The sequence below is a fragment of the Platalea leucorodia genome (assembly GCF_965183815.1).
Source record: "Platalea leucorodia genome assembly, chromosome: 4".
NCBI classification, from domain to species: Eukaryota; Metazoa; Chordata; class Aves; order Pelecaniformes; family Threskiornithidae; genus Platalea; species Platalea leucorodia.
The window spans coordinates 46,700,951-46,728,628 of record NC_138826.1 but is presented as its reverse complement, the minus strand read 5'-3'; the positions used below and the strand labels follow the sequence as shown (position 1 = coordinate 46,728,628).

The 27,678-nt window shown below is 42.1% G+C and overlaps 1 protein-coding gene across 1 annotated transcript in view; it reads left to right on the top strand.

The window, feature by feature from the left end:
* Nucleotides 1–27,678, top strand: part of FAR2 (fatty acyl-CoA reductase 2) — a gene marked incomplete at its 5' end in the record, with an annotated part of 82,604 nt that overhangs the window by 27,708 nt on the left and 27,218 nt on the right. The window contains 2 exons of the mRNA XM_082308808.1: nucleotides 21,052–21,227; nucleotides 23,913–24,092. Of these exons, the coding sequence (XP_082164934.1) occupies nucleotides 21,052–21,227; nucleotides 23,913–24,092 (356 nt within the window). The remainder of the gene's footprint in view (nucleotides 1–21,051; nucleotides 21,228–23,912; nucleotides 24,093–27,678) is intronic.

The following is a 27,678-nucleotide window of genomic DNA, read 5'->3' as shown; positions in this document are numbered from 1 at the left end:
TTTCTGTGGGCCGTGTGCCTATGGAAACAGGGAGTTCCTTGGAATGCAGATGCTCTCTAGGAAAGCAGTCAGCTTTGTATGCTTGACAAGAGATTGCTCATGCACTAATAGATGTTCAAATCCCTGGCATCAGGAGAATCAACACAACATGAAATCAGAGTGGCCAAAGCCATCTATGCTAAAAAGAAATAAAACCAAAATAAGATAAACTCAGTGCCCGGCAAAGGGGACATTCAGTGAAAGTAAAACGAAGTTCAACACTGAAAAAGACTGTGTTACTAAAGAATAATTGGGTTCTGAAATTAATTGTATATGTTGTTATTGAGGCAATGAAATGAGGTTTCAAGCTGTACTAAACATTTGTATGGATAAAAATATATTATGAGTAAAATATATATAGAAATACACTGTTGTAACTTAAACACTTAAACCAATCCCTTCCTCCTATAAACCAGGATGAGACCTGACTGGGAAGATGCGATTTCCTGGCTGCCTGGTGCAGAACGCTTACATCTTTGAAACATCCCTTGTAGCTGTTGTCAGATGGGGGCTAAGAACAAATACACCTCGGATCTGCTCCTGCATGGAGCAGTTCTTGTGCTCCTGGATAATTTCTCTGCCTACACCTTGTTTTGTGCTCCTGTCCTCTGACAGGAGCTGCGTTTAATGCACGCAGTGCCCTTTTTCCCTTCTTTTCATTAGTTTTCATTCAAAGAGCAAGGCTAGATCGATTTCAGCTCGAAAGGCATAGCTGAGCCCCTGTAAGATGCCAGGGCTCCTGAGCTGCAATACTGAAAAGAGGAAGATCCAAGAAATGCCATTTCTATTCTGAAAACTTCAGCGTTTTGTTAAAAGAGGTTAGATTTTCTCTAAGGCCAGCAGCACGCCTTCAGGGGGTTGGTTCAGCAGGTCATTTTTGGAACTGAGTGGAAATACTGTATAGGTAAAGTGCAAGAGAAATGCTGTTTCTTCAATAGCATCCTCCTTAACCTGAAAAGAGCAATTAGTTTTCTCACTCCTTCCCAGTTTGTTTTCTGGTGCAGGCATGGCATGTGTTTACTCACTCACTTCTCCACTGCATTTTGTCTTCTTGCTTGAGTGACGTAAGTGAAGGTGACAGCTACCCAGGGTGCACTTGATCCTGGTATTTGGTGAGGCATGAACGCGTAGCACAGGCTGCAGGCTAGCTTCTCAGCTGTCGTCTGCATCCTGCACTTTGGATGAGGCCCCCCAGATAAGGCCCACACTTTGTTGTTATTATTTAGCAGATGTAACAGATTTGATGCGAGATGATACCTTCACTATAGATCTATTAGCTCTTTCAGTTTAATCTGATTAAACTCTCCCAGACACTTAGGTAAAGTAGAAGGGATGAGTCTGAGTCAGAAAGATTAGGTGACTCCTGCATGATCATGAAAAGGTCAGAGGCAGAGGAAGGAATTTGAGGGGCATCACCTCTAACTCGCACATAAACACATTTAATGAAATCAGGGCCCAGGCTCTGGAAGGGGAAGGAGGGCTGGTACAGCCTCATTCACTCTCTCTCCATCCCCACTTACTGCACAGGTCTTGAGCTTTTGGTACTGTAGCAAGAGAGTGCGAATCAGCAAGCAGGACAGACTGGGGAGCTGAAGCTGGTAGATCCATTTATAAATCCCAGGTCAGTGTGTGCCCTGGTTTCGGCTGGGATAGAGTTAATTTTCTTCCTAGTAGCTGGTATAGTGCTGTGTTTTGGATTTAGGATGAGAATAATGTTGAGAACACACTGATGGTTTAGTTGCTGCTGAGTAGCCCTTACACTGAATCAAGGACTTTTCAGCTTCTCATGCTCTACCAACCGAGAAGGCCGGAGATGCACAAGAAGCTGGGAGGGGGCACAGCCAGGACAGCTGACCCAAACTGGCCAAAGGGCTATTCTGTACCATATGATGTCACGTTCGGTATATAAACTAGGAGAAAGCTGGCCAGGGGGCCACTGCTTGGGGACTGGCTGGGCATCGGTCAGCACGTGGTGAGCAATTGCCTCCTGCATCACTTGCTTTGTATATTATTATTATTATTATTATTATTATTATTATTATTATTATTATTATTGCTATTATTACTATTATTACTATTATTATACTTAATTATATTTCATTTCAGTTATTAAACTGTCTTTATCTCAACCCATGAGTTTTCTCACTTTTACTCTTCCAATTCTCTCCCCCATCCCACCTGGGGGGGGAGTGAGTGAGTGGCTGTGTGGTGCTCAGTCGCTGGCTGGGATTAAACCACGACAATCCTTTTTGAGTATCCACGTGTTATTCTATACCATCTAGGTCATGCTCAGGTCTCACACTTTCCAATATACTCCAATTAATCACCACCGCTTTTCCTTTCTTTTGATGTATACACACAGATATCATTCCCTTAGTTTATGGGCCATCCCTGTAAAATGTTCATTATGTTCATTTAGTCCATGACTTTGGGCTCCGTCTGTCATAATAGTCCTTCAGGGCAGGAGAGACAGTGTGTGGTGTTGGATTGTTGCAGCTGAAGCCAGTTCTGGCTCCATTATCACTACGCTTTGCTCAGTTTTCATCCAAGTTCATTCTTCATTAATCTGTGTGATTCTTACTGTAATACCATTGATATGGCATACAGCCACTATAGAAGTGATGATATATGATGTTATATAGCAATTAACATCATACAATGTAATTTATTGGCTATTTTCACCCAAAATCAAATCCCCTTGAGGTATACATCGGACTTCCCTATCCTTCCGCATCACCCATCAGGTGCACCCAGGTCCTTGAGCAAAAGCAGACCCACAAATGGGTTTGCCTTTGCCCGAAGGAGGAATAACCCAGACTCTCTTCCCCAGCATATTTTTATGTGCACTACCAGGACTTTATCCCCTTCTACAGTACATAAAAGTTTTGACTGGGCAGGGTCAGCCTGATTGGCAGATCCCCTAGTGTTGACCAGGTGGCCTTTGCTAAATGTGTATCCCAGTGTTTGAATATCCCCCCACCCATTGCTCTCAGTGTAGTCTTTAACAGTCCATTGTATCGTTCAATTTTCCCGCAGGCCGGTGCATGGTAGGGGATATGATATAGCCACTCCATGCTGTGCTCTTTGGCCCAGGTGTCTATAAAGTTGTTTTGGAAGTTTCTGTTGTCTGACTCAATTGGGGGTCTGACTCAATTGACTGGGGTGCCATGTTGCCATAAGACTTGCTCTTCAAGGCCCAGGATAGTGGTCTGGGAGGTGGCATGGGGCACGGGATATGCTTCCAGCCATCTGGTGGTTGCTTCCACCATTGGAAGCACGTAGCACTTGCCTTGGCAGGTTTGTGGATACCTTTCCTTCACACCTGACAGGAGTCGCCTCCAGAGGCTGAGGACTTGCGCCCGTTTTCCAATCACTTTGTCAATGCCCCCTTCCATAGAAAGGGATCCCAGCTGCTTGGCTTCCCTACCTTGTAATTCCAGGCTACTGGCCCCATTATCCCAGCATTGGAGCAGCCAGGTGGCAATGTACTCGCCTGGACAACAGCTGAAATCTTTTCTCATATCTCGCAGTTCACGCAGAGAGAGGTATTGGGTGGTTACCATCTCATTTATGAGTTCTTCCTCTTAACCCCAGCCGCCAACTGAGCACCACACAGCCACTCACTCACTGCCCCTGCAGTGGGACAGAGGAGAGAACTGGAAGAGTAAAAGTGAAAAAACTCATGGGTTGAGATAAAGACAGTTTAATAACTGAAATGACATATAATAATAATAATAGTAATATACAAAGCAAGTGATGCAGGAGGCAGTTGCTCACCATGTGCTGACCGATGCCCAGCCAGTCCCCAAGCAGTGGCCCCCTGGCCAGCTTTCTCCTAGTTTATATACCGAACGTGACATCATATGGTACAGAATAGCCCTTTGGCCAGTTTGGGTCAGCTGTCCTGGCTGTGCCCCCTCCCAGCTTCTTGTGCATCTCCGGCCTTCTCGGTTGGTAGAGCATGAGAAGCTGAAAAGTCCTTGATTCAGTGTAAGGGCTACTCAGCAGCAACTAAACCATCAGTGTGTTCTCAACATTATTCTCATCCTAAATCCAAAACACAGCACTATACCAGCTACTAGGAAGAAAATTAACTCTATCCGAGCCGAAACCAGGACAGTGTGTTAACCTCTGGGTCAGCTGCCCTCTCTACCTGAAGCATGGATATTTTACTGCAAGGAAACCTTCAATATGAACTTTCACATTAAAAAAGGAAAGACCTATGTCCTCAGCTGAAATACATGGTGTCAGTGGAGCTATTCCCAGGCTGTGTGATCAGACTGTCTCCATTATGCATGAAGGGGAAAACAATAGAAAAACAGTGTTTCCTCTCCTAAACGTTTCTCAGGTGACTGACAAACAGAAGTTGGACAGATTTCCTCATTTGTTGCTTGTGATGATACCACCATGGCTTAGAGCATCATTTCTAGGATTAAATTCTGACTCTCAGAGGGAAGGGTAGACAGGTTCACTTACCCTCCAAAGTCAGTCCTTGAGTAACGGGTATTGCACGTAAACACTTTATAATAATTGTGAACAAAGACATGAGTACTTGTGTTGTCTCCCTAGGGATTCATGTCACATAGCTTGTTATAGTCGTTTCTTTCCTAATAGAAGAAACTCGTTGTAGGCGTAATTCTACTGTGGTGTGTGGGAGGGAAATCTTGGGGAACAGATGGTTCTTGATGAACAGACTCTAGTGACTAAGACCAACTCTCAAAAAAGAATGAATCTATCAAGCTGATTTGCTGAAGAATAGAAATGTGAAAGATAACCATAATATAAACACAAAAATGAACTATGAAGCAAGGCTGCCTGTTGTGTACTTGACAGTGGAATTTCTCCCTGGTAAAGAAATTGCTTTTCAATAGCTCTCCTATGGAAAGGATTCTCTGAGCTGTTTCTTTTTAAAATGCTGATGTATTTATCATTGAGCACAGGAGGGCAGAAAACCAGGCACTTGAAACTGGGAATGAAAATAAAGAATTCTGCACTAGCAGAAATTTTGCCTCCACAGATTTGCGTCTATCTGCTTGAAGGTAGTGTAGGAAACCATTGAGAATTTCTGAGGGAGGTCAACGTAAGTCTAGTTTTTACACGGTATCTCCAAAGGTCTTGAGAAAAAAAAACAGAGTGAAAAACTATACCAGGGGATGACCGGTAGGTACCTTTGAGCCACTGGTAGCAATTTAGATGTGTTGCCTTGACTGGGCTGCCTTCTATGACCAGCAGGTCACTAGGCAACTGCCCTGTTACGTGGATCCTCAAACATAGGAGGAATTAAAGCAACAGGAGGCTGTCCCAGATGTGTCCTGCTGCAGAGCGGTGGGAACCGCAAAGGTGCAATAGTGATTGCCTGCCTGTGAGGCTAGAAGTGCCCCCCTCTGCAGCTCCCTGGGGAGGTGGTAGTTTGCATAAAGAAAGACTCCCAAAAACATAATCCTGTAGACCCAGTACAGTTAAAACGGACAAATTCTTCAGTTAAGCTAATTTCAGTCCACTAGTGTTAATAAAAACGTGCTTATTCCTTAAAGGTCATGGTTTAATTATCAGTGCCGATAATGACTTTCATAACCAATACAGAACAATTTCTGACACCAGGTTGCTGAGCGGGTGGATTAAAGTCTCTCCCCATGAAAGAGGTTTTCCCCTACAAAAGAAGTACCCAGTACTGTGGACTACTTGTTCAGTCATGAGTAATCTCTTAAGAGCGCTTTGCTAGCCATTTGATACGTTGGTGTTTCATTTTCAGGGTGTTTAACCATCCCACCAGCTGGGAATTAATTAGATAAACAGCATCTCGATTTTATCAGTGTGAGAACTGAAAGCAGTTAAATAAGTGGCCCCGTCTTACTTGGCAGTATTTTTTCAGGAGTCATTTGGTCGCTATATTTACTGAAATGCAATTTCAGGTCTATTAGCCCTGCAGACCTAGCACAGCTCAGGGGGAGATAATTTTGAAGTCCAAATCTATAGCGAACTTTTTAATTTAGAGGTGGCCGGACTGTAGTGGGAAATTCTCAACCAGACCTGTAAACCAGTTGTCCAAGATAACTCTGCTGCTGCTACTAAATATGAAGCAGACAAGGCAGAGTTTCACTTGAGTTTAATAGAAGCAGTACTAAACAGTCTGAGACTCAATTCTACTTCCCTTTGGCATTACAGTAAAAATGTCCATTTCTTAAAAAAATTACTGTATGTGCTCTGAACCATTCTTAGCTACAATAACTGAAATTTAACTGCAGAGCTAAAGGCTACCCATACAAAACATCCTGCAGTAATGTTTCAGAATTGGCATCTGGCCTTGTAAAATCATATTCTAAACTGGGCAAGGTCTTTTGAGCAACATGCAAGGAAATGCATATCTCCATGGCTGCAACCCCAAATGCATCCCTTCGGAAGTGGACTTTAATCTTGGATATGATCTCCTGAGCTTCTTTTTCTATAAAGGCACATTGCTGATCCGTACCTCATAGGACGTAAATGGCTCCAGCATTTTCAGTGTCATTGTTCATTAGTCGTTATTTCTCTTGGTTCAAAGAGTGATGATCGGATATTATTATATAATTTGAGCCTCTTCAGGAGCTGCTTTTAGGCATGTGGAAGGGAAGGAAACACAGTGTTTTAGAGAGTCATCTCTTCCAGTGTAAAAGGGAAGATATTCTTGGTTTAGTATGTTTTTACTCTCTCTGAATTAAATAAAATTGCAATGCTCTGAGTGATGAATTGAGTAAATGATGGAGAGATAATAGCTGTGCTATTATCCTTGGAGAGAAGATGCCAAAACTGAATGCTTTTCGTTTGAAAGGGATGAGCCACCATAAAATGTTCAATGTAAAGAAAATTGCACGGACTGGGATTTTCCTCCCAATACTTCTTTCTTCAGAGCCCCACTAGCCTGGTGAGTTAAAACCACTTTTGCTGCAAAAATGAGTCTGAAAACAGCATACCTCTGAAGTTAGAGGAATCCATATATGAGATACTTGGCCATTAGCTTGCATACAACTGGAGAATCCAGGACACAAATTCACCATTAGGACATGTGCTATCTCGGAGGCCATTTTCTGCAGCTATAGCACAGCAGTACTTCCACTTCCCTGCTTGGGCACCCCATATAGCTGCTCAGGGGATCACAAATTGCATGTGGAACTTGGGGTCCCAAAGAGGCGGAAAGTAAGTGATATTGCAGTACCAGAAAAAGGTACTGCAAAAGGAAAGCATGAGGGAAGGCAGGGGACCAAGAGAGTAAGAGAGTCATCATATCGTAGAATCATAGAATACCAGGTTGGAAGGGACCTCACGGATCATCTGGTCCAACCTTTCTAGCACAATTTAAACAAGAATGGCCCAGCACCATGTCCAGCTGAGTCTTAAACATGTTCAGCATAGACCACTTCCCTGGGGAGATTATTCCAATGATTGACTGTTCTCATTGTGAAAAATTTACCTCTTGTGTCCAATCAGAATCTCCCTGGGAGTAACTTGTACCCTTGTCCTCACCATGTGACTCCTTGTAAAAAGGGAGTCTCCATCTTCTTTGTAGCTCCCCTTTAAGTACCGGTACATGGTGATGAGATCACCTCTAAGCCTCCTTTTCTCAAGGCTGAACAAACCCAGCTCTCTCAGCCTACCCTCATCTGGCAGGCTTCCCAGACCCTTGATCATCTTGGTGGCCCTTCTCTGGACCACCTCCAGCCTGTCCACATCTTTTTTGTATAACGGGGAGCAGAAACTGTACACAGTATTCCAGGTGTGGCCTGACAAGCGCCGAGTAGAGAGGGATAATGACTTCTTTATCTCTGCTGGTGATGCCCTTTTTGATGCAACCCAGCATCCTGTTGGCCGCCTTGGCCGCAGCAGCACCCTGTTCACTCATGTTGAGCTTCCTGCCCACCAGGACCCCCAGGCCCCTTTCCACGGAGCTGCTCTCTAGCCAGGTGGATCCCAGTCTGAACTGCACTCCTGGATTATGTTTTCCCAGGTGCAAGACCTTACACTTGTCCTTGTTAGCCCACAAGTCACTCCATCACAGTTGAATTCAGTGGAGAAGATCGGTTCATGCTGCCATGGTTTCCTCAGGTTGACAGGGATGACACCATGAAGCCATTCCATAAACTCTTTAAGATCATAATATAACAGCAGGCTTGCCATTTTTTTATACAAATGTGAGGAAGAAAAGTGTCATGAGCTGAGCACAAAGTCAGAGAACACAAAGGTAAATGTTTTCTTACTCTCTTAAAAGTGCTTTGGAGCCTGTGAATTACAGGTGTCATTTGGTGGGAGGATGGAGACAGAGACTAGTTGGGTGGGAGTCTGAGCATCCATCTGAAGACAGGGTGAAGGCTGCCCCTGTTGATTAATGGATAGAGCTGGTCTTTCAGGCTGGTGAGCCAAAAGTGGTACCCATATGTTGCTTTATGAGTCTGACTCTCCCCTTCAGGTTGCAGGCTTGAGGCATAACTGAATTAAGAGACTATGATGTTTTTAAATTAAGCAATGCACTACTAAGAGACTAATAAAGCAATTAAGTGATAATTAGTCCAAAGGCACACACAACTATAAAGCTACTAATGATCATTCTTAAGTCTTATGAATCACACCCAGCTACTATTGAATTACAATTCTATTTCCCTTCCCTTCCCACTATTTAGAATTAGGATGCAAGTCTATCCCTCCTTTTTCCACTCTAACACACCAAGTTTTTCAGACAAAGATGTGATGGAGACTCCAGCAGGTTGTCCAGTGGGCGTCCCTTTGGCATCCTTGTGGACTTGGATTGAAAGGTCAGCTTCATCACCATCTGTAGGTGTCCACACTCCTACTGACAAAAAAATCCTGTCCTCCTTTATGCTGTACCTGATTTTATATCTTATCTCCCAGTTTTCTATTTCTGGATGCATCTTTTCAGCACCCTTGCACCTCTCCTTCTCCATCCAAACTCCTTTCAAATAAACAGTCTGTTCCCAGTTACTTTTTTCCTAGTTGGTCCCATTTCTGCTGCATCCATACCCAAGTTTGGTGGTTTTTTTCAGTGCTGTTACTTAGGCAATCTTGACTTTGTATTGTATTACTTATATGGTTGCCTCGGTACAGGTGACTTTGCAAGACTTTGCACCCCAAAACTCCCCTACCAGTATCCAGTTCATAGTGTCATCATATACACTCACTAAGTTACCATATACACTCACTAAGACAAATCATTTCATTTTCGCCTTAACTCTTCCACCTAGTTCCAATTAAGCACAAGCAGTTTCTTATCTTGTGCATAGTCTGCATACCACAGCACCAGAGGAACATGTTTTTCACACTCTGGTTTTGTGCTCATGTAGCCTTGTTGTACTTGAACTGTTTTAATCTCTTTCCTCATTCCCAGTAGAGGCCTTACCTAGTTATGAGGCTTCGTGCTCCATCAGGACCTCCTGCTTACAACTTATCGCTCTGTAGTAATATCTACAGAAAGCTGTATGCCCTAAGAATGCTAACTTTACAGGCCACGTAGTTTGGGGCAGATCTTTAAAAATACACATGGTGTGTTGTTTTTTCCCCAGAGAATCTGGGAAATTTATGGGCTGCCTCTACCGAATATGGCAGAACAGGTGGAGACTTAACGTAGAGATGAGTTTTGCTTCCCTTAGTTAGATATATAGTCAGAATGTACAGCCTCATGCAAGTAGTATTTGCAGAACATTGTGTATTTCTTATTTGCGAAACCACTATGCGGGATGAGAGGTCCATTTCAGTAGGGGTAGTTGGTTGTGGTATGTTCTGATTGTTTCTTCTTCTCTCCTTCAGCCAGGGTTTTTCACTGGTAGATTAAAGCATTAAAGTAATTTATAACTTCGTAGGACTAGGGCCAAGGACACAGGCTCATTAATGGTAATCCCTACTCAGACAGATGGGGAGACTTTTGTGTACAAACAACTTTTTGTTTTTCAACCTAGTTGAAAATGTTGCTGATTCTGGTGGCATATGGGCAAGTGATTAGTTACACCTGAAGCATAATTAGCCCCAGTGCTCATTTTTCTGCCTTGTATGAACTGGGTAGCATAAAATTAATTGGTGAAATCTAGATCTAGAAGCCAAGGGCAGGGCATGAAATGAAAACATGAATGCCATTTCAGCTTACATGATTTCTCCTCTTTGGTCTCCATTGGAAGGAGTATGAGCTGAAAATATATTTGCAGAAAGAAGTAACTTTTCTATTAATAGATGTACAGTATTTGGGGTATTTTGTGAGTGAGATGAAGACTGCATGTCAGCGTGAAAGATGTCTTGAGTCACAGATCCTCTGATCAGAAAGTTTTAACATTATGGCTTTAGCTGGAACAATTAATAGGAGTGCCAGAGATGGTAAGTCGGGGTTGTAATGGCTGATTACCCTTCAACAGTCTCTGAGAGATGCCAGAGAGAGCTAAAACCTGAGCCTGGCTGAAGGACACTTACGGCTTTCCTGATCCTCTTTCAAATGCATGCGTGTTTCCTTCCATACTAAAATATCTGGATTTCTCTACCATTTAAAAAAAATAAAAAAAGGAAAAAGAAAAAGGAAGAAAAAAAGAAAGAGAAACTCCTACCTGACTGCAAACAAAACTCATTCTTATCTTTTACCGCCTTATAGAGGAGAAGTCTTGCAGGGTGCGTGACACATCATCTGGCTTGTCTCTTACCATCAGCCCTGTCAGAGCATTCTAGTCAGGTACAACCGCAACGGCAGGGTAGGGAGAAAATTTTCACATGGTGTAACTGAGCCATCTGTGGCAGTGCTCTGATCTTTGTACTGGGAAGCAAGCGACATCTGCTCCTGGTAGAAGTGTTACTATCACAAGCTGACATTAAATGGCCCTCCTAACAACAGGTATCTTCGTTCTGAAACAAGACTACGCGTCCTGCTCGATGAGACCCAAGCTAGTGGAAAAGGGAGTACACATGCTAAAAGGCTGGTATGGACTTCATGGGCCAAATTTGCCTTTTCCTTACATCAGGATAATTTGACACAGTTCAGTGGGACTGCTTATATTTTTTTTTATACCCATGCCAGGAAGAGGTGAATTTTAAGAATATTTATTATGGGCAGAACCAATTGATCCAAGCACTGTCAAAAGAGCTCTTGAATACAGAAAATGGTCCATATTTTATATAACATGTAAAGAGGTTGGATTCAGAGAGAAAGTCTGAGCTGTGAATCCAGATGTCAGGCTCACATGTGGGCTTCTGCAACCATTTCTGGAGGGTTTCCATGGAGTCTTCTGAGAACTGGCCATAATCAGAGGCATTAGTTACAGCTGGTCTCCTGTAAGAGCGGTACTTGCAGAGCTACACTGCCTTGTAAGTAGCTGGACACTATTTGGACAGATGGTTCTGTCTTCTTAAAGTTTTAAATTCCCTAAGCTGTAGGCTTCTTGGATGGAAATGAAGGATTACTTGTAACTCTCTACTTCCTTGCTGGCTTGGAATAGTGACACTACAGAAAATCGGTTTAGAATGGTTAAGTCATCCTTTCTTAGATGTTTTCTTAGAATCTCAACTGTTTTCTTCTTCACTGAACTTGGTCTCTTTTTCACAAGTGCTTTCACTTCTTGTAGTGTCCCTGCTCTTCCTATTAGTGTCATAAATTGTATTACCTTCTGATCATCTCCCAGTAATTTTCCAGTCTGTTTACTTACTGTGTGTGCTGCATGTAGCCTTACTATGAGAATATGATTATAGTTAAGTGACAGCAGGCAAAGGAAGCAGATATTTGACAGGCTGAGGTACCTGGGTGTAGTGCTTTTCTTTTAAGCACCAAACAAAAAATTACATTGTCATGATGAACATAACAAAACTGTATGTGGAATGGCATAAGAAGGCTGAAATATTTGTATTGGACATGAATACAAAAGAAAAATGATGAAATGAGAAATTGTCCTAGGTAAATGCAAAACTTCCATGTCTAAGTGATTGTACTGTTTGACAACATCCATAAATTGAATGTTCTTGGGATGAATTTCAGGCACCGAGACCAGCTGGCATGACTTTCTTACCTTCCAAAACATCATGGCCACATGTGGGATATCTGTTGGGAAAAGCCCCTGTCCCATGCTAACTCCTCACTTGTGACCAGGGACTTGTTCATCTTTCTGGTAGTTGTTTCAGGCCAAAATTGTGCTAAGACCCTTCTAACAGTGGAGCAATATAGATGATTGAGTGTCTGTGCCCAGGGCATAACCTGGCACAGTTTAATTTCCAGGTATAGACGTTTCCACAGAATTAATTGGCTCTCTTGGGTAGTGGAAGGTCAGCACAAGGCTCTCACCATTTGCTGACTGCCTGCTCCTCACATCTCAGATTCTTCTAGCGTGGTTCATGCTAGAAGAGTGACTTACTCTTGGATTGTACTCATTTCTCAGATGTCCAGCTCTCTACACTTGAGTGCCATCTCACTACAATGTTTAAAAAATATTTTTTTTTCTATTTGAGTAGCTTTAAATATTTGATGCATTTGTCTTGATTTGTTGAACTTCTGTTGCATGTGATTTTGGGGGGGATTTTTGTCTCCCTTACACTTTTAATCAAGGTGAATTTAATCAAGGCCCACATTACCTGTGATCCTCTTCATGATGGCATTCTCTCCTTTATGCCTCAGGAAGAGGTCAGGGATCTTAAATAAGTGAGTATGGAATTGCAGGACATCCACCCGAGGTTGCCACAACTGCTGCAGTTATTCCTTTGGAAGAGCTCTTTGGTGGGGCCCAAGTTCAGAGCGGAGTATCTCAAGACTTTCCCAGATGTACTTACAGGAGTTGTAGGGCCCAGATGCATCCACGGAGTTGTCCTTGAACCAAAATTTTGAATTGCGTACCGTCTCTATGTATTATACAGGTTATGTGCCGGTTGCCTCAGCTGTATCTGTGTGACAGCCAATGTGCCTGGTTATCCTCTTTGGAAACAGCATTGTAGCAGAAGGAGAAGTACCCTCAGGGTCTGGCTGAGATAAGGTTGCCTGAATGTCTCTAGTCGTGGGCATCCCTCAGTGACTTTTCGGCAGAGCTCTTTTTTCACTAAAAAGTGACATTGTGAGTTAACTGTGCGGTCTAACAAGCAGAGGCACCGCCAGGCAGACCCTAACACTTCTATGGGGCTCAACCAGTTCCAGCCATCAGAGGGTATGATCGTTTGTATAAACAAGGACTACTACACAGAGGTGATGCCGATGGTGTTGTGCTGGGTCAGCCGTTGTGCAGCTGTCCGAGGATGCCATCCTGCTGTATTTTGTCTGTGATGGCCACCTCATTTTTCACATCATTCCGTCCTGTGAAGCTTCTCAACTGAGAGTGACTCTTCTGCAGCCAGGACTGCATCTCACTCATTTGCAGGGCTGCACTGTGTCTTCTTTCCTTCTGTGTGATCTAATGAGCCAGGCATACCTGGTCAGCCAGATGTGTAGTTGCGGGTAGCTCTGTCTGGACCGTCTCTCCCTACTAAGGCTTGTCGTGGTTTAACCCCAGCCAGCAACTAGGCACCACGCAGCCGCTCGCTCACTCCCCCCCAGTGGGATGGGGGAGAGAATCAGAAGGGTAAAAGGGAGAAAACTCGTGCGTTGAGATAAGAACGGTTTAATAATTGAAGTAAAATAAAATAGAACAGTTAAATAGGCAAAGCAAAAACCGTGCACGCAAACAAAGCAAAACAAGGAATTAATTCACTACTTCCCATCGGCAGGCAGGTGTTCAGCCATCCCCAGGAAAGCAGGGCTCCATCACGCGTAACAGTTACTTGGGAAGACAAACGCCATCACTCCGAACTTCCCCCCCTTTCCTTCTTCTTCCCCCAGCCTTATATACTGAGCATGATGCCATACGATATGGAGTAGCCCTTTGGCCAGTCTGGGTCAGCTGTCCTGGCTGTGCTCCCTCCCAGCTTCTTGTGCACCCCGCAGAGCATGGGAAGCTGAAAAGTCCTTGACCAGTGTGAGCGCCACTTAGCACCTCTTTAGAGACAGCTTAGCACTACTTAGCAAGAACCAAAGCATCAGTGTATCATCGACATTGTTCTCATCCTAAACCCAAAACACAGCCCCATACCGGCTACCAAGACGAAAATTAACTCTTATCATCTCAGCTGAAACCAGGACAGGCTCCATGTGAAAGGGGGTCATATCTGAAAGCACGCTTTGCAGCTGCTATCTACATGGGGTCCCCTCACTTCCCCAAAACCCCACTCCACACCATCTGCATGACCATACACATGAAGCTTATATTTTCAGAGGGAAGGAACCTCAGAGTTCTGCACTGGTGATAAATAACATGTTTTAATGTAATTGTAAGTGAGAATGCATTAGAGAGCACACTGTCTAGTTGCTATGCCAATCCCCATAGACTCCTAAAAATCAACCTGATTTTTGTTAGGAACTTTCAAATGGGAAAGTAATTTTTGATCATTTCTTTAAATGTCTCCAAGAAGTAGGCATCTATGTTTGACACAGCCTTTACTGCTGGCTGGTTAGCCTTGGGGACTCAGCAAACACTCCTGAAGTTCCCTGGTGCCCAAGCAAATCTGGCAGTGAAACTTCAAAGATCTCTAATTAATGCAATGGGTATGGAAAAGCAGATTCAGATCCTGTGTCTGGATAACTCTGTACTTATTAACATTTCCAAGTACATACAGTGATTCTTTAAGAAATCGGTAGTGAATTCTGCATGGAAGGAATTGAGGAAGGGGAGATGGACGGGACTCTGGTCGTAGCCTAGTGCTCCTGCCATCCTTTGGCAACTGACTCCCCTTGCACCTATGCCCACATTGGGACATAGCTATGGAGAAGGGATGAGAATGAAAACAGTTCTGGAAAATGCAGGGGAAAAAACATGTTAAATGGTTCCTGTAGGAAAAGCTCCAAGTGTTACCATCCTCCTTCCCTGCACTTAACTTTTTCCTCTATCTTAAATGTCAAGCATACCATCAAATGCTGGTAGTGCTATCTGTCTAAGTACCACACAGGGGCACAAGAAACGTCTGTGATGAATGTAGGAAAACTCCATATTCTGTCTGTGACTTGTCCGCCCACCTATGAGATGGTACTAGAGACCACAGAAAGCTTTTCCATGTCTGTCAAGTGCCTAATGCTCTTGTCTACAACGCCTGTCTCTGAAAGAGCTTCTTTACTCTTGCAGATTAACTGACACGTAACCCGAGTGTTCTTGCTAGAAAACAGCTGGCTTTGTCAGCAGCCAATTTTCAAGGAAATTGGCTGTTTAAAACCACATCCTAAGTAGCTGGCTATACATATTAGCCTTAGCTGACCTATATTGAAATTTACTGTCTGTCATCTCTTTGTTTCTGTAGTCTATCTTTAAATAATCAGCTGCTTTGTTTAGTAGATGTTGGTCATGGGTACTGTATTTCCACTACATTAGCTCTACTCAGGGGAAAGTAATAGCTCTAGATTGAAGCATAAGCCATTTGTTTTCCCATAATGAGGAACACTCTGCTGCATGCTTTCTAACTGATTAAATGAATTATGCTTTGTTTGCCTTGAGAAGAACCATACTTAAAAGCAACTTTCTGAAGAGGAAATGAGGCAGAGCGCGCAGAAGGGGGAAAAAAAGGCTCTAGCCTGATGAATGCTTCCCGAGCTGCATTTTCACACATTTCTTGACTGAGCAATCCTGATGCTTATTGCTGGAAATGTACCAGGATAAAAATTAATTGCAGGCTAATTACTTTATGTCAAGAAGCTGCCCAATTATTTCTCAAATTTGCTACAATGGCAATTCTAAAAGTAGTTATGTACCTTCCTTTAGGGCTGTATTGGAGGATTTTATCAGTGGCAAACACAACTGGGATAACACCTTTCATCAGAATAAAACTGCAGAGATCAGGTGTTTTTAAAGAGTTATTTTCATTACTTTAGTACCTGCAGTAATTTGGATTTGTAGTGGTCACTGATGTCCATTTGTGATACTGCCATTGAAATCACAGAGGGTTATATGCACCAGGGTGTTACTCTGTGTATCTATATATAGGCTGTTCCCTAGCATTTATACACCAGCACTCTGTTCAGAAGAGACTTTTTAAAATTATTCCACACACCCAATGGGACACCTTGTTCTTTAAAGGAATTGTTGCCGCAATGTTTTACCCCTTGGCTTATGTCTTGCTTAGAATAAATTATATTTCCTTTACCGAAGCAATTCATGCTTATATTCTCCTGAATTATGCTAATCAATCCCTTCCATTTCTTTATCTGAAAGGACGGAAGCTTTTTGCCTTTTTTTTTTTTTTTAATTGAACTCTCTCAACCTTAATCTTCTCAGTAGTTCCTCATATATGAGATTCATTTTGTGGGAATTCTCTGATTTTTCTCCATTTTAAATGTTCTCGTACAGTAATGCCTTGAAATCTGCATACTATAACGTAAGTTACCATCTTTTGCTAATCCTCCTAGAGAAGCCTAATATCCCAGTGCGTATTAAACACACCTGGCCCTACTGTGCACCAGAGAAGACCATTTTTTATTGGTCTTACCAAAAAAAAAGAAAAAGCTGGCAACATCTGGTTAAAATTGCGTGATTTGGACTGATCATTGGTTTTGTACCACAGGAGGAAAAAAGGTTACCTTTCTAGGTCAAACGTAAAAACTTGATGCTTTCTGGGTCAGTCACCAAGGTGTTCGGCCCTGATGTAGCAGAGGGAGAGCCGTGTGTGCTATCGCTGAAGAGGCAGTCTGTTGCAGAAAGGAGCCACAGCGAGTTACAGACGCCACTGGTATCGTGATGAAGAGCAGTAGCCCACCTTCACCATGGCTTGCATTGGTGGGACATGTTTATTCAGCGCTTCAGCAGATGAATCCTTCATATCAGGGGAGAGCACAAGAAATAAATAACGTTACCAAGCGAACAGGAGAACTCTTTCCTCTCCTACTTGTGTTTCTCAGTGAAGTGCCATCCTGCATGCTGCCTGCTACAGTAAGTTGTTTTTTTAGGGCTGAGGACTGATAGGTCTAAAAAAGGAAGGACTACCCAGGCTTCTCTGAAAGGCAGTTATAAGACCAAACTCATGCAAGTTCCTTTTTAAAGTAGACCATGGCTTAGGCACTCTACTTTTCGTTATTTTGTATTTGCTTCACTGAAAATGTCTCCTGAGAAAGAAGCAAAGCCTTTGGCATTTTACATTGTTCAGTGTTGCCTTTATTTTTCAGCTGCACTGTTCCATAGATGTGCAATTTGCCCTTTCTTTGAGGTTTTTGTATCTTTGTGGTATGGAAAAATTTCTGATTGAAAAATTGATGGGCAGAAATCTCTCTGAACAATTACATGCTTTAAGGCAAGAGCAGAGAACAGTGAGTTACAGATGTCCTTCGGGAAGGGAGATCAAAGCTTAAGTGGGCAGGAATAAGGAAAGAGATGCCCATCAAACACACTCAAATATAACACTGGGAGAAATTCTAGATGTCCTGTTTTCATAATAAGTGCTTGACAATGTAAATTGAAATCACAGAGATTAGATTATTATAATAAATGGGAATCGCCTGATTATAACATAAGAAAAATTCAGCAAATTTCAGAGTGAAATTCTCACCTCTGTTGAGGGACAGCACAGCCTATGGAGAACTTGCATCCTATTTTGAGGATTAAAATGAGAATAGCAGCTATTAGGTTCATTTATTCTTTTTTGGTCAAGGCAGCAGTGTTCCCCCTGGAATGCATTAGGATGCTCAAAAAGACACTGAAAGCAGGATACTGATTTCCCGCAGTTTAGTTAATATTAGACAACTTGAAATCAAACATCTTTCCTTTCTCTTCACTATAATTCTGTGGCAATTCTGTGTATCGCTTCTGGAGTATTGCTGACTTGGCCAGTGTTTTCATGCAGTTCCAACCGTACAGCACGCCAGCCCACTTCTATCCATTGAATATATTTTGTATTGGCAGATGGCTTCTAAAAAGAAAAGATAGAACAATCCTTAGGCCTCAGGCAGTTATTGGGGATTTATTATATATGCTCTGGGTGAGTTAATCAGAATTTAGAGATGCAATTATTGTCTACCTGCAGACTAAGCATCATGTTTATGTTAAACACTCCTTGAGCTCTAGGAAACAGTATAGAATAAGCTGCATTTGTTTTGTCTTTAAATCTTCTTACATTTTCCTGTAAGGCACTGACAAGTCTGAAATCTTCAGATGCCATAAAAGAGGCAGCAGACTTTGATTAAACAGCTGCTCCTGTTATCTGATTTAATGGTGACGATGAACTGAATGTTCTTGTGATCCAGAAGGTTTCCTAAGCAGTATGCCGATTTGTGAGCTTGCATTTAGAAATTGCCTTCATCCTTCGGAGAAATGCAGTGAATCATTGGAGGGGGTGAAAAACTACAGCTGTTGAGTAGCATGTGGTATTTGACAATACCTAGCAGTAGGCATAGAAATACCGAAAGGAATATTATCTGCAGTGGGAATGTCAGGAGGAGATGGCATGTAGGCAGAATATAATTGTCCAAATTCAAGCAAGGCTGGCACTGCGGAAATACTACTCTTCTTTTTATATACCGTGACTGAAATGGAGAAAGGGCTGATTCATTCTTTCTTTGCCTTTGCATTATTTATGCCAAAGTAAAACAAGTACAAAATAACTCACTGGGTGGAGTTTTACACTCTCTTTGCAATAGAACAAACAAATGCAGATTTGTTCCTAGAACTCTTTAAGAGATAGCTTTGGTCTTACATGGGTTCTCTGAAAAATCTTTCCATTTTGTGTCTCATCAGGGTTTGGTTGTGTGCAGTCTCTCATGAGATGATGCATATTTGGACAGCCACTCTAGCATCCTCTTGTTAGAAGGCAAGCTTTTTACAGACATTAATGCTGCTAGTACCCAGTTGTGAACATAAGTCATTGGGAATTGAGTTCCTACAGTCCAGCTGGCTCTCACCAACATCTTTGTCCATGATTAGCTTTCTCTGCCTAGATATGTATTGTCCGGCCTAGAGTACATTGCTGAAATACGCATGTAGTTGGGTGCAACTGAGAGAAAGTAAATGACGTTTTCATGTCCTAACTTTTGTTAACTTGCTCAAATTTTAGATTTATGAAGGAAGGATGTGCAGCTGTGTGTTAAAGAAAAATATATGAAGTCAAGTACACAGTGTGCTGCATAGTGGGGAAGGCTGATGATTTTCTAATCACTTCTTTATCCCTAAGAACATCAAGGTTTATCTAGATTTGGTTGTCAGATAAGCAGAAAGATGGTAATCCCTTAGTCAAACAAGAAACTATTGCTATTAGTACCAATTTGATCTTTCATACGTCTTTTTTTTTTAGTATGTTTAATTTATGTCACACAATTCATGCTCTTACATAAGCACTGGGCAAGTCAAAGACAGAACAACCTCTAGGTAAACAAGAGACCGTGATAGTAAGGAGCTTTACAAACTTTGTGTTACCGTTGAGTAAGCTACAGAGTAGAGGAAACAACCAAAAACCACAAAGCTACTGAGAAGCCAGCTGGCCCATCCTCCTGCCCCAAGGCGGGATCAGCTATTCCCTGCCTCTCCTGGCACTGCTTATCTAGACAGTTCTTAAATGCATCCAAAGGCTGTGGCACACAGCTTCCACCCGCAATCTGTCCCAGTACTTCGTCATTCCCGTCAGTAGGCTAGTTACCTTTGAAGTATGGTTATCCTTTGAAATCTAGATGATACCTCTTCAGATCCCACAGCCTCTCTGTTCTATTTATTCTTTCTACCCTTCTTGTTGTCACTCTGCCCCCAAAAGGGAGGAGCTTTTTGGACTTCACTGTGACTATTATTTCAGTTGAAGTTGCTCAAATACAATAATGCTGGCCAGCAATACAAAACCTTTAGAACAGACACTTCGAAAACTCAAGATGATTTTTTCAAATCTTACTCCAGCAAACTCACATAGCATTTTGAAATTCAGACTTCATCTTCTTTGCCTGTGAGATTTACCCAATGAAAGGTCTCCAGGTGGAGCCTACAGTAGCTGTCTGCTTTCATGGCACAAGCAGAACTGTACCCAGACCTGCTATACTGTTATCAGTGACTCTGAGCTACCCACAGAGTAAAAATGGGAACTGAGGAACTGCTGTTTTTACACAGACACTTTTCAGGTGATGACAGTATTGATTTCCTTTTCCTTTCAGAAGGATTATGCACAGTTGTCTTGCTGTTCAGGGTACCTGCTATCTTGGATCTTAGGCAAAGCAGGGTGCCAAATGCTGGTTTTGGACAAGTCATCAGACAGAATGTATATGGAAATGTAGGGATTTTTTTAGTGGACAGATGCACAGTCTTGTCATTCTGCAGAAGACTGGGCAGAAAACTCGTATTGGAAAGAGCTATGGATCATAGACGTAGGAAAAAAAGGGCTGGAAGACAGCTTGAGAGGCCAACTAGCTGCACACTTGCCCAGTCATGCAAAATTGCTGGTGGCAGTCAGCAGCCTTAGCAGTATGGGTTATTGAGGTTCGCCATCGTTCCATCCCAAAGGCAGCTCCCTGCAGGACTCATCTGACATGAACAAAGAGTGACAGTCGGCAAGGAGCAGCAAAGGAAGAGGAGGAGCCAGAATGTGCCCTGCTCCCCTCCTCAAGTCCTTTGTAGAACCATCAAGAAAATTGCTTGAGTCTAATGCTTCACAGGCTTTCCCACTCCATACCCTGCCCTCCTTTTTAGCTCCTGTTATGGTCCTACAGGCAGGCTTTGAGGTCAAATAGCAAGTGGTTGCAGGAGATGTGAAGATACAGGAATTTCAGTGGCTGTCCCAGGAAACGAGTGGTGCCGAGAAGATTCATTCATCTCTTCAGGGCAATGCCTTACCTGCTATATTTTTGTTCTGTTTCCCCTGTGAGATTTTCCCATGGGAGGGAACAAGTGAATTAACTATTTTATCACCTCCCTCTGAAAGAACCAGGCGTTCTCTTTTGTGCCAGTTTCATTGATTGATGTAATCCAACTGGCTACGAATCAAAGTGATCTCAGTAGCCTAATTCTGTACCTGATCTCTCTCTGTTTGTGCTTCAAGGTCTTTGACAGGGTCCGAGAAGATTGCCCTAATTTCCACGAGAAGATTAAGCCTATTAATGCTGAACTCACTCAGCCCAAGCTGGCCATCAGTGCTGAAGATGAGGAGGAGCTTCTGACCCGGGTCAATGTTGTCTTCCACTGTGCAGCAACGGTTCGCTTTGATGAACCCCTGAAGTACGTCCTGCTTTCTGTATTTGCTAAGCATGATTCAGAATGCACGATAGCCCATAGGACACCATTCAGTGCATCTCTTGTATAGCTGTGGTAATAATTCTCCATTCACGTTTTCATGCTACATGTGGTTCTGCGCTGAATGTGCAATGTAAATGCTTTGAAAATGTCATGTGCATATGTGCATCAAAAGTGAAGTATCTTGGCAGATTTCCATGGGAACAGAAGGAAGTACTGCAAGCTTGGGTTGTGATACAGTAAGGGAGTGAAGTATGACCTAAAATTGGGATAGGGAAAAGCGCGTTTTAGGTCAAGAGGGAGATGTTTTGGCAGAACTAGCTGGAGACAGCTTGAAGTGAAACTATGTTGTGTCTGTCTCTAAAGCTAGTGTTAATGGCCTTTCTTTGTCAGTGAGTAACTGAAGAGGGAAACGAGATACTGTTGAAGGAAATAGCCTATCACAAGCTTTAAAATACCCAAGACTCGGTGTAATTAACTGTTTAAAATAAATGCTTAATTTCTGAAGGAGCTCCCTTGGGAGTGCCTGTCCAGGCAGGCTTTCCATTAAGAAAGAAGAGCAGAAATAAGCCACTAAACCAAGACTGGATGTGTAAGTGCTTCTCTGCAAATTGTAAAGGTCAACAAACCGAGGTGGATGATCTGGATTGCCAGATCTTTACAGTTTTTTGAGAAACACTAAATCTGTGAGAGTAGAAAATGCAATTTTTAATGTTGGTCTTCATTTGCTCGTATGTAGGCTAAATAGATATCCACTGTGTCCACCATAAATAATTGCTTTTTGCAACAACTGATTAGAGAACCCGTCAGAAAGGAAGCAGCTCTTGATTTAATCTTGAGCCATATATAGAACCTGGCTCAAGATATAAGTAGCAAAGCACTGCACTGCATTAATAGCCATAAATGTTCTTAAATCATTACACAAATGAACATGCTATAAAAATACATTGCAGTGGCATGTAACATCAAAGGGAAACTACGTTTTTAATGAGGAGGATAGCTAGAAAGAAGTTAAAAGAAAAAGTTAAAATGGTCATCTGCTTGCAGGCAGTATAGAAACCATTTAAAGGCTGATTGCATGTGATCTGTTAAAATCTCTCTAACAGAACAAGGAAAATCCAGCATGATTAAACGGCAAAATACGAGAAGTTGTTAAAATCAAATTAATCCTAAAGTTCTAGCAAGTTAAATGTGAAAGCACAATATTGCTGCTCAAGTCAGAATTTTGAGCAGCAACTTGCTAATGACACACAAAAAAAAAATATTTTTTAAACACAGCAGAAGTCCAAATCCTACCACAGAATATGTAGAGCCGATAGGTAAGGGAGGTGCAAAAGCAGTGCTATCAAGATACTAGAAAAGCAGCAATGGAGAAACTAAATGACTTACTGGCATCAACAAGCAGTACATTTAGGGAATTCTCCAGATGGAACTCTTGAGGGCAGAAATCTGAGAAACTGTGTTATATTGAAATACTAGTAGATGCAATTTTAATATAAATAGAAAAAATAAAGAGTAACAAATCACCACGGTTAGATGATATTCCCCTAGAAGGCTAAAGGAACTCTGAACGTCTCAGCAGAAATCCGTGCTGGGCCCGTATTCCGAGCGCAATTCTCTTTACCCACTCTCAAAATGGGTACAATCGAATAGAAATGTACACAGAAGAGTAAGTTTCATATGAAGGGTGGATAAAGTAGACGTATTCATCCTGCTAGAAGGGCAGGAGGAAATAGAAATCTATAGAAAATGCTATTCTTTAATAGCAGCATGCTAAAAAAAAAAAAAGTATCTCTGGCTTTAGATATTGTGATCCAAACATTAATCATACTCTTAGGTTCTGTCTTCATTCATCTGGACTATTTACAATTTCTCTTCAACGGTAGCGTAATTAATTTCTTTAGTGTACACTGTACTTAATAGCATTATTCATAATCGTGTACATGTTGTTGAAAGCTTCAACTCCCGGGCTGAACAGATTGCATATTCCTTAGCCTTTTCCCTTCTGTGCAGGCAAGTGTCTTTCTTCCAGTACAGAGCATGTAACAAAGTTGAACGTCTGTTCACTGAGATCCATTGCAGATAGTCTCTAGGACAACTTCTAGCTATGCTGGCTGCTTCAAGGTCAACCTTGATAACCAGGACTCTTTTTCTCTTATGCTTATCAATTCTCTTCTCCATTCCTTGAGAATTTAAGCTGTTATCTGTAATTGTGTCTTCTTTCAGTATGAATCTGTTTTTCTGGGCCCAAGGACCCATTGCTGCTTACTGAAACCATGTGTTCATCTGGTTTAGCAATGGTCCCTTAAGGAGAAAGTTGAATGGGTACCATAGGAACCATAATGCCTCAGTGGTCACGTGTGTTGGAAATATTTGTTCCAGGAAGGGGTGGCAAATATGTCAGATGTAGAGATGTTAGGGAAATGTTACCTCTGATCCTTTGAATTGAGTAAAAATATTTGAGAGGGATTCTGTGGCCAAAACAGCGAATCCAACGGCGTTGCTTTGAAAGCTGATTTAGCCCTTGCATTTCATTGAAGCCTTCCGCTCTGCTGTGACCCTTTCTCTTCCCTTACTTGCATTTTCATTATTTGGGGTTTGGATAATGCTCAGCTTTGATATATTTTTTCCAGTGAAATGCATTTTATTTCTTTCCCCTGCCCTCTTTAGACATGCCCTGCAACTGAATGCAATGGGCACGCAGCGGCTCCTAGAGCTGGCCCGGCAGATGCAGAACCTCGAGGCCTTCATCCACATCTCCACCGCCTATGCAAACTGTGTCCGGAAATGCATAGACGAAGTCATCTACCCACCCCCAGCTGAACCCAAGAAGCTCTTCGATTTAGTAGAGTAAGTAGGAACTGCATCGCCTCTTCCAACGTTGGTTTTGCTTCATTCTGCAGAAGACCTCTGAATTGTTTGTATAACCTGTCCTGTGGGATTTCTGGTCATAGTTGCTGTTATTGCTGTATGGCCTTGTCTATGTGCACCATGCCAGCAAGAAATGCTGGCCATAATAACAGCGAGACCAAGGAAAGAGGGAGCTTTCATTCTAGGTGGTTTCGAGGGGTACTTTCCACAGAATGCCATTCAGTAGGTCTGTCCTTTCTGGATTTTCTCTTGAAACTAGCTTTACTGACGTTTTTTGAAAAGAGAAGAAATAGAGACTCTGTTTTGGAGTCTTTTTATCTGAAGAGCTGGTGAAGCCACACTTTATAAATATTTGGTTGAGCCTAACAATACTTCTCCAAATACAAAAGTATTAGAAAATAGCATAAACCTCACTTAATAACCCTGTGATTTCAGCTACCTCTATATTTTTCCATGTACCATTTTAAAAAAGACTGTGTGATTTCATGAGCACTCAGCATTGAATAAGTTATGCACAAGTACAAGTACATTTACTATCAGGAATGGAGCTGTGATGCTTCTTTCTGTAAGATTCAGCTCTGTTGCTACCTCAGTAAGAACTGAAATTCTTCATATACCTTATATTCGTTTCTTTATCTCTTCAGCTTCCCAATGTTGTTTCCACTTATTTCAACAATCCTGTGGTATTAAACTGGGGTTATATGGGGATGAGTCAGAAACAGGCCTTTTTAGAAAGAGTTCAATGTGAGAATCCAGGACTTCGAGGGAAAAACAAAAAGTCTTGTTTAACTGAATTTACTGAAATGAAGAATAATTAGAAAGAATAACAAAATCTGCTGATAAAGGCCCCAGGACACCTTCCCCTTAGAAGAATTTTCCCACAGCTGTAACTTTGTTTTCATTTATTTTCTATTGCTATTCCACTTGTGTGATACAAGCAACTGACCTGTGAACTAGTAACCCAAAGAGCTGGTATAATATCTTTCTTCTCCTTGATTTAGGGTAATAGGAGATGAGAAGAATTAACGTCCAGCAGGAGAACCACTGAGGTTTTACATCAAAAAATTGTTTGCCAAAAAAAAATCTTGGCTAAGCACTACTCCAGAAAATTTAGTACAAATCAGTGTTTTCTTATTTTAGTTTTTCCAGTAGCCCATATTCTTGGATGTGTTTACTTCCAGCTAGTAGTCATCTATCATTTATCATTTATTCAGCAAGTGGAGCATGATAAAAAAACACGAGAAATGTCCCCGTGCATTAGAGCAGTGGGCTGCCTGGCCCAATATCTTGCCCTCAACAGTGGCACTGGGAGATGCTGTTTAGGATAACTACGCAAGCCGTTCCCCTTGTAGCCTCCCAGAAACCAGAACTGTAGTATGAGGGCTGTTACATCCTATTATTTTTTGACCCATTTTTTAATCCATTAATTTGTTTAATCCCTTTTTGAACTTTCTGGTACTCTGCCTCTGCAGTCCCCTGTGGCAACAAATTCCAGAAGTTTAGTAACTAACTGCTGCGTAAAGACGAGCTTCCTTTTACCTCTTTCCAGCTGTCATGCTAATGGTTTCATTGCGTGTCCCGTAGTTGCAGCATTGCAGTATCTGCAGTATTTGCCCTATTCACTGCCTCTGCAGTTCTGTAAATCTATATCGCATTCACCCTGGGCCTTCTCTTCTGCAGCCTGAAGAGTCCCAGAATTTTTACTGTCTCCTCATATGCCAACTGATCTGTCACCTTGATGATTTTAATTGCCCTTTCTCTCTGCCTTTTTTTAACTCTGCTCCCTCCCTGAGACGCAGGGGCCAAACAGAACTGCGTGCAGTACTCAAGGTGTGGTCATGCAAAGTTTTATTTAAATAGCTTCAAAATGACACCATTTTCTTGTTCTCGGTACGTGATGATATCCAACATTTCATTGACTTTTTTGTCTGCTGCTACTCATTGACTTGGAGATTTCATAGAGCTGTCAGCTGTGCTTCCAAGAGCCCTTGCTGAGCTGCAACTTCCAGTTCTGAGTTCAGCAACCTCTAAGACCAGTTTAGACTGCTTTTCACTGAATGCATTAGCTTACCTTTGCTTACAGTGAAGCTAATCTGCCACCTTTTTGCCCAGTGACTCAGTTTTACAACGTCCTTTGGAGTTCATCGCTATCAATATTACATTTCATTGCCCCAAAAAACTTACCATTACTTGCAACTTTGGAAAGAATTAGTGTTGATGGCTCAGATAAAAAAGACTCCAGCAAAGGACTGAATGCTAATCAGAAACGTGCAGAAGTGCCTGGCTACCCCAGAGGTTGCTACTTCAGCTGCTTCATATAAGACACTAAGAATTTATTTATCGTAGTTTGCTTGTGCAGCAGAGAGGATGATGTTTGAAAGCAAGGTTGAGCGACAGAGGATGGGCTTTCAGATGTGTTCTTTGATGTGTTTGGTTGTTTTTTCTTAGCCACAGGATTAGAGATGGGGGGGTTTTTTTACTACATTTTTGAATTTGTTTTACAGTTTTTCCTATGTCCCATACTCCAGAAGTTCACAACCTTCTGGTACTTTTAGTGAGACAGAAGTCACAGCATGCCCTCAGCTAGGATGGCATCTGTTTCTTTACAGTGTTTGCAGGCAGCGTTATAATTGCTCACAGCAAAGACAACCACTGCCTTCAAAGGCACTGAAATCAGGTGGGCCTTGTTGAAAATCACTGTCGTCGGGGTCATAGGTTTGCAAGGCGTTCTGCAAATCAAAGGCAATATATGAAAGAGATGCATAGGGTGGCAGAGTGTGTGGAAGAGCAGCACGGGGAAAGTCCCTGTGGTGTTGGGATGACATGATACAGGCAGAATGGGAGAGAGAAAACTCTGAGAGACTGTGAAGGGGATTATGTGGAGAGAGAAGACAAAGCAGGGCTGGAAGGAGATGGGAGAGATACACCTTTTATTATTTACCGTGTAAGTGGAAGAAATAATATGTAGATATCTGGGTAAGGAAGGTTTCAGAGACAGGAGATTAACAGATATTGGAATGTTACCTTCAAAAAGGCAGGGGAGGAAAAAAAGGAGACAAGGAAATATAAAAAGGAGACAAGGAAATATAAACAACCCTTGTCTTAAAGTGCTTTTCTGCAAGTACATTAAGAGGCATGATCACACAACCGGATGCAATAACAGATCCATTTAATGATGCGTTCGGCCATGCAATTGATATATGCTTATGATTCTTTATTCAGTTGAAATCCCAAGTAGGACTCCCAGCTGTTTCTTTTTCTGTTCTTATCCTCCTATTATATTCCTGCTTTCCAGTATCTTGATACTTAACCTGCAAGTAAAGCCTTAGGCCTAATCTGTGTAAACTGGAAGTCACGCTTCTAAGTGCTGCCAGGCCAATAGAGGAAACATAATCTGCCACATCAAGCAAGGTTTGCATTAATCTAAAGCTGAGGGAGATCAGCTTTGAAGGGTGCACTGAGGTAAGGAACACAGTGCACAGCGAAGTGTAGGCTGAAACAGAACTGTTTTCATTATTGCAGAAAATGTAGATTCATCATCACTTACAAGAAAGAGAGTCTTATT